The 8,399-nt window shown below is 39.7% G+C and overlaps 1 protein-coding gene across 1 annotated transcript; it reads left to right on the top strand.

Annotated features, from left to right (window-relative positions):
* Positions 1-7,282: 7,282 nt before the first annotated feature.
* On the top strand, positions 7,283-7,795 carry LOC132601479 (uncharacterized). Its single transcript, XM_060314561.1, has one exon. The coding sequence runs from the start codon at positions 7,283-7,285 to the stop codon at positions 7,793-7,795; it is 513 nt and encodes a 170-aa protein (XP_060170544.1).
* Positions 7,796-8,399: the final 604 nt, after the last annotated feature.

Below are 8,399 nucleotides of genomic sequence, written 5' to 3'. Positions count from 1 at the left end.
CCAAAGCTTGTTCCTACAACTTCTAAGGTAAGATTCATGATTTTTACAAGATGTTTAAGGTATTGGAGAATTAAAATACATGGATTATAGAAAATGTGGTCAACTAGGTCATGAATGATGAATAGTGACATTTTGAGAAATATTTTGAATTTAGTTATGAATGTTGTTGTGTTGTGATATGAATGTGTTATAAATGGTAATAAGATCATGAACTAAACACTTTAGACGAATGGACGAAGATGGGTGTTATAATCATGAGTGTGGGTGAATTAGAGGCAAATTGAGGAATCTAGATAATGTGGATAATGTGAATGACTAATGGCCATTGTTATGATATTAATGAAGGTATAAACGCTAGCATTGGAAGGGAACGTGCAAGTGTAGAATAGTTCGACGGAAAGGTGTGTAAGGCTAACCCTTCTTTCATAAGGCATGGTTCTTGGCCAAATTCCTAATTCCTCCATATGAGTATGTTGTCTTCACATGGTTGACATTCCGAGCTCATAAGCTCACGACCCTTGATATGTACTATGATTATACTATGTTCTTCGTATGACGAGTAAGTCCATAATGTAGATGGTACGGATAACCCTGAAGCCTTGGTAGGGCCAGGTAGAAATAACATTGAGCCTTGGTTGGCCAAGTACGTATGAAACACCGAACCTTATGGTCGGGTACACTATGTATGTATATAAGTGTATGGATATGTATATAATATGAATATGAATGTGATAAGACTATGTATAAGAATACGAATAAGGACATGTATACGAATATGAGCACAAGTATTCTACGAGTATTATTATGGGATACGAACGACGATGTATGCAAGTAAGCGACATGATGATGATGATATCACTGTCTCCCCTCCTATGCTATCTTCATATGATATCTATTATGCTTCTATATTGATGTTGATTATGCTTTACATACTCAGTACATTCTTCGTACTGACGTCCTTTTGTTTGTGGACGCTGCGTCATGCCCGCAGGTGCACAGGGAGACAGACTTGATCCATAGCTGCTTATTCAGAGATTGCATAGCAGAGCTCCAATTCTTTCGGAGCCGTAGCTTTTGGGTACTTATTCTTTTGTGTATATAATTATGGGCATAGCGGGGTCCTGTCCCGCTCATACGATATGTCATACTCTTAGAGGCTCGTAGTCATGTGTATGTGGGTAGAGATGTTCGGCCATGCCGGCCCATGTTTTGAATATCTTTTGTTAGCCACGTCGGCCTTGTACTTATGGTGTGGCCTAGATGCCTATGATATGTTAAATGATGATGGTCGTCTAATAGGATCAATATGATTAACGATAATAAAAGCACGAATTGACTTATGGTTCACCTAGATGTTATGTTATGTACGATAAGGGGGTGCTCGGGTGGGGTAGCACCGGGTGCTCGTCGCGGCCCCCTAGCCGGGTCGTGACACGATTTCTAATGATAGTATGACTTTAATGAAGGTAGAAACGTGAGCTTCGGAGGAGAACATGCAAGTGTAGAATAGTTGAACGGAAAGGTATGTAAGGCTAACCCTTCTTTCATAAGGCATGGTTCTTTGGCCAATCATCTAAATCTTCTATAAGTCTATGATATCCTTCAAATGATTCTATCTTTCGAGCTATTAAGCTCATGACTCTCGATATGCTACGATTGTTCTAAGTTCCTCATAAGACGAGTAAGCCTATAAAGATAGATGTAGTAAATGACGATAATAGTGAGAATGATAAGGATGATGACTATAATGGTAATAGCGATGACGATAGTGATGACAATGATCATAGTGATGATAATAGTAAAGATGCTTATGAGCTAGTATGTATATGTATCTATATATGACTATTATGGAACCCTGAGCTTATGAGGCCGGGTAGAATATGTATATATTGATGTAATTTGCGCACACCTCTGCAGATGGTACGGATAACCCTGAAGCCTTGGTAGGGCCAGGTATGTGTAACCTTGAGCCTTGGTTGGCCAAGTATGTATGAAACACCGAACCTTCGTGGTCGGGCATGCTATGTAAATGTTATGTATATGATATGGTTATGTATATGATACAGATATGAGTATGAATACGAACATGATACGGATATGAATATGAATAAGACTATGTATATGAATACGATTATGGACAAAATGTAAATGGGTACGGATACGGGTACGGATACGGATACGGATGTATGTACACGATTACGTACTAGAAATGGGAAGTCTCTATGAAAGGAAAGTAAGTGCTTATGACGTTGATACTGCTATCTCCCCTCCTATGCTATTTCTCATCTTGCTTATTATGCTTCTATATTGATATTGATCATGCTTTACATACTCAGTACATTCTTCGTACTGACGTCCTTTTGTTTGTGGACGCTGCGTCATGCCCGCAGGTGCCCAGGGAGACAGACTTGATCCATAGCTATATTCTCAGGGACTACATAGCAGAGCTCCATTTCATTCGGAGCTATAGCTTTGGGTATTGATTCTTTTGTGTACATAATTATGGGCATTGCGGGGTCCTGTCCCGCCTATATGTTATGACATACTCTTCTTAGAGGCTCGTAGACATGTGTATATGGCTAGGTATGTGTCACGACCCAACTAGGGGCCGTGACGAGTACCCGATACTTGTACCGAGCACTCGTTCTCTATCATATTACCTTTACCTCTTAGCAAGCCGTATAAACAAAACCATATTTTTTTTTTAACATTAACATTAGCAGCGTCATTCTGAACATAGGCTAATAAACTTCGTTAGCACTTTATACAACAACATTAACATGCCAAAACACCATATCTCTAACTATACTTGACTGACTGTACATATCTGCCTACGAGCCTCTAGACATAGTACACTTATACATAGAAAGGGCCGAGCACTATCGTGCCCGAGATTATATATACACAAAATAGTACCACTGCAATAAGGCTCCGGAACGACTGGAGCGCTGTAGAGTACTGCTGGCAGAGCTCCTAAGGATCAAGTCCACCTGTCTGCTGACCTGCGCGGCATGGAACGCAGCGTCCACAAGAAGGGACGTCAGTACGAATAGTGTACCGAGTATGTAAGGCATAGAAAATAATACAAGTAGTAACATAGAGTACGATTAATAATATCATGGAGTCACAGGGCATATAACGAGGCGAGAAAGTAACCTGTGCATAGGAAGGCCCCTTTTCAGGCCGGCTGTCATGTAGGCTTGTCCTTTCGTCTTTGAAACGTTTCTTTTCATAAGCATAGGAATTAACATTTATGTATTACTTATTCTCGTGTACAGAAAACAGTACATTTCAGTAACGGTACCTTTTGCTCACATTTACAGACGCCGAATACAATCGGCTCCACCCCCACGGTGTCCCTTATTCTCGTATACAGAAAACAGTACAATTCAGTGAACAGTGTCTTTGATTCACATTTACAGACTCCGAATACATCGGCTCTCCCAAGACCCCTCCCCAACGGTGTCCCAACACATTACATCATATATAAGTAGCATACATTATATATATATATACAGAAGCCGCGTACGGCTCTCCCATATCCCGCGTCCAGGATGGAATCCAGCTGAATCAGGTGGTGATATAACAGTGACCCTTCCCCTTTCCCCATACACATATACATATACATTTGCTTATCGTTTATACATATACACGTCTCATATACAATTACTTATCTTATTTATATATACATATCCATACACATATACCTGTTTTATATACATATATCATATAAGCACACAAGAGCCAAGGAAAATCGTGTATCCATCGGAGTGACGTAAGGTCGGTGACCTCCGATTACGTTATGGAATGCTAGTTATAGCTTTGTCTCACCTTGAAGGAACAAGTATTTTAAGGCGATACTATCAACGGAGAATAGTATTACAGTAACCGTAGAATGAAATCGTGGGCATCATAGATGACCGTCATAGGCTTTGGAGTCAGAGAAAATAAAGATATAGCTAGGAAATATAAATACGATTCAAAATTAGTGCATCACTTTCATGTTTACATAAGATACTTAGCTTAGTCATCTTAGTCATAGAGTCGTTCCGGTCGTACTTATCAAAGGTACATTCTCTTGTCTAACATTGTAATTATCATTATCCTCATAGAAACATTCTCGTTAGAGTAGTCATAGTACTTATCATTCGGTAACAAGATTGGGATCAAAAGTCCCCTTTGGATTTACTTCAAGTAAGTCAACCACGACTATAGGAAAATCCGAGAGTAACGGGCCCACCTCGGGCCGGATGAGGTAGCGTATACGATTCACGTATGTTACGTGTCATAGCGTTACTTGTGAGGGTCTTAGGGTAATCGGGTCCCATTTATACAAGTTTCTAAGGGTGTAGGAGGTTTTTCCAACAATTGGCACACTTTCTAGTTCAATTCTATTGAACAAAAAGGAGAAAACTTTAGGTGCGGATTCCGGGGAACCGGGTTGTCCCCGAGGCTCGTACCCAACTTATTACAACTAAGACATGCCATAGAAAGAAGGGTGAAGCCTTACATACCTCCTTCCGCTCCCTTTGCTATTCCAAATTCACGTCACAATTTCGTCAAAATCTGCAAATTGGTCGTTTTTACCAAAAATCTCATTAGTATACTTAGAGTTGAAATCTGAAGGTAATACTTGGCTACCTAAATTTCGGCAGCATTTCCTCTATAAATATACCATCCTCGACATTTAATTTAGTCAAATTCTCATGAAACATAATCCGGGAATTCAAACCCGGCCAAACTATCAACATGAATTCAACAATCACACTAGCGATCCATACATTCAATTCAAGATACATGATATCAATTTACTACTTTCTTCAAAACCTTCCAACTCCAATAAAACAATGCAATCTTCTAATATATATATATATATATATATATTCCAACGACCCCATACCAATATCATTGTCTTTCATACGCGTAAGAACATCACATTCAATATGCATGATTTCTAAAATAAGTCTCCAACTTTCACAACTCAACTAAGGTTCCTAGACATTCATTAGCAACATAGGATTCACAATATAACAACAACCAAACATTAAACAAAATAATTAAAATATGATTCTTATTCATATATGAACATGCACGGCCACATACTAATTTCCTCTCCTCCATGAATTTCATCCATTTTAGCATACTACAACACATATAAACCATGTATAACACATAAAACAAGATTAGAATTTACCTTTCTTCTTCAACTTCTCACTTGCCTAACTCTTGGAAACTTGTATGATTTTGAACCTTTCTTGTTCCAACAACAACTCCACCTTGTTGTGCACCCCCTACTTGGTAGAAAATGATTTTTGGAGAAATTTTATCAATTTTTCTTGGCAATTTTTGCTCTTGGCCGAAATGGCCTTGTAGGGGTTCCCTCTCTCCCTTTTTCTTTCCAAGTCCTGAATTTTCTAGAGTGTGGTATGAAAAGATGACTTGGTCATCTTTTATTAATCCATAAGACTCCTAAGTGGGCTAAGCCCACTCCAAGTGGGTCGGCCAACATGGCCCAAAACATAAGCCCACTTCCTTTTTTTTTGTGTCTTATTTTGCACTTCATGAAAAATTAAATTTTTCCAAATTCCAAATTTGCCCTTCGTCTTCCTCCATAATTCCACGAGTCATATTGCAAATTTCCCCTTATGCCCTTGACCTTCCTCATTATTTCCACTTCTAAATTTTTTTCATAAGCAACTCGTATGCTTAGCAAAGTAAAAATAAGGCCTTACTCGTCGTCTTCCCGCGACTGTCTTGAATTATCCAATTGCACAAAATGCGGGCTATAACAGTATGTTTGGCCTTGTCCGCCTATATTTTGTACATCATTTTGTTAGTCTCGTCGGCTTATATATATATTGATATGGGCATATATGCCAATGATGATATAAAAGTATTGTTGTCCACTGGGAATAGCATGATTGATGAATAGAATTATATGATTTAATATGTGGCTCACCTAGATGTAAGTGTCAGTGTATGATAAGGGGCGCCCGGGTGGGATAGCACCGGGTGCCCGTCGCGGCCCCCTAGTCGGGTCGTGACAAAAATAAAGAAATAAATTCATCGATGATAAAAAAATATATAATTTATAAGTTGTATAGTAGTATGCTATATATAGAGAGTAGTAATTTTGGGGCCCTCAAATTCTTGGGGCCTAAAGCAAGTGCTTGACTTGCTTTAGGGTCTAGCTGACCCTGAATACGAGGCATGTATTTTAGGCCTTCGAATGGCTATTGACATGGACATACATGAGTTGTTGGTCATAGGAAATTCAGATCTGCTAATTCATCAAGTACAAGAAGAATGGGCCACAAAAAATGCCAAAATCTTGCCATATGTAAACCTCACACAAATATTGGGCAAAAGGTTTAAGAAGATTGAATTTAAGCATACACCAAGGGCTCAAAATGAATGTCCCGATGCTCTTTCTACCATAGCATCCATGATACAGCATCCCGAAAGCATCCATATTGACCCACTTGAGATAAGTTTGAGAGAAGAACATGCTTACTGTTCCCATGTGAAGACGGAACCCGATGGCAAGCCATGGTACGCCGACATAAAGACATATTTGGGGAAGGAAGAGTATCCCGAAAATGCCACGAGCAATCGAGAAAAACTATCCCGAGAATGGCTAACGGATTCTTCCTGAACAAGGAGATACTCTACAAGAGAACACTAGATCTTGGATTACTTAGATGCGTGGATGCGACTGAGGCCACAAAATTGCAAAAAGAAGTACATGCTAGGACTTGTGGCTCACATAAATAGGTTCATCTTGTCTAAAAAGATCTGACGAGCAAATTACTACTGGATGACAATGGAAATCGACTGCTAAGAGTTTGTGCAAAGATTTCATTAATGCCAAACACACGGAGACCTAATCTGAGTCCCACCGAGTGAACTTAATGTCATGAGCTCACCTTGGCCCTTTGTCGCCTGGAGAATGGACATCATTGGACCTATTGAACCAGATGCATCTAATGGACACCAATTCATTCTGGTCGCCACAGATTATTTCACCAAATGGGTGGAAGCCACATCACACAAGTCAGTAACAAAGAGAGTGGTAGCTGATTTCGTACGAAACAACATCATATGCCGATTCGACATACTAGAGTCCATCATAACGGACAATGGAGCAAACCTTTACAGGCATCTGATAAAAGATATCTATGATCAATTTTGAATAACCCATCGAAATTCCATCGCCTATCGGCCACAAATGAACGTAGCTGTAGAGGCAGTCAACAAGAATATCGAGAGCATATTAAGGAAAATGACGGAACACTACAAGTGTTGGCACGAACAATTTCCCAATGCATTGCTAGGATACCGAATGATAGTACAGACTTCAACATGGGCAACTCGATACTTATTTATCTATGGCACTGAAGCAGTCATACCTGCCGAAGCGGAAATACCATCACTCAGAATCATCCAAAAAGCAGAATTGGACAACGCAGAATGGGTTCGAAACCAATACGAGCAACTGGCTTTGATCAATGAGAAAAGAATGATCGTTGTATGTCACGACCAATTAGACCTACAAAGAATGGCTTGTGCCTTCAACAAACGAGTTAGAGCTCGACTCTTTCAAATAGGACAAATGGTACGCAAGAGAGTGTTCCCACATCAAGACAAGTATAAAAGAAAGTTTTCACCCAACTGGCAAAGCCCATACGTGATCCGCAAGGTACTCTCCGGAGGAGCAGTGATCCTAGCTGAGATGGATGGACAAGAATGGCCCAAGGCCATCAATTCAGATGCAATCAAGCTATACTACGCGTAAAGACACGCTTTCAATTTGTAATTTTACTTTTACTTGTAATCACTACATCAAGACCTATCTCTTATGGCAGAGATACTTAGAAAAATTGATGTCAGATTTGGTCTTCCTTCGGTAATAGATAGAAAAACAAAAGATTTCCTTGTAATATGAACTATGCAATGACTTGATTTCCCAAGGTGGGATACCTAGGCAGTCCATATAGGACTCGGTCACATTCTTAGAGAAAAAATCAATTACTTTTATTCCGAACTACATTCGACCTGATTCCTGCTGCAACAGGATACATGGGCACTCATTGAGCTCAGTCATACCAATCGAAAAACCCAATAAACCCCGAGGAATCCACAGGGATAGAACTTTTGAGACGGACCCTAAAAAAATTCAAAATTCAGAGCTAGCACGAGAGTTCCTCAACACATTTGCAACTGGGGCAGAATTTTTAAGAGGATCTCAAAACTTCCTTCACAACAATCGGCACCAGAGTCAGCCAACCCAAACTTTCAACTGAAGCAGAATTTTTGAGATCCTCTCAAAAATTACTTCACAACAATTCGGCACGAGTTTGCCGGAACAAAACCTTAAGCTGGGCAGAATTTTTGAGAAG

This window comes from Lycium barbarum, chromosome 7, assembly GCF_019175385.1.
Source record: "Lycium barbarum isolate Lr01 chromosome 7, ASM1917538v2, whole genome shotgun sequence".
Lineage (NCBI taxonomy): Eukaryota > Viridiplantae > Streptophyta > Magnoliopsida > Solanales > Solanaceae > Lycium > Lycium barbarum.
Note: the sequence above shows the minus strand (reverse complement) of the source record. Positions and strands in the feature narration are given on the sequence as shown.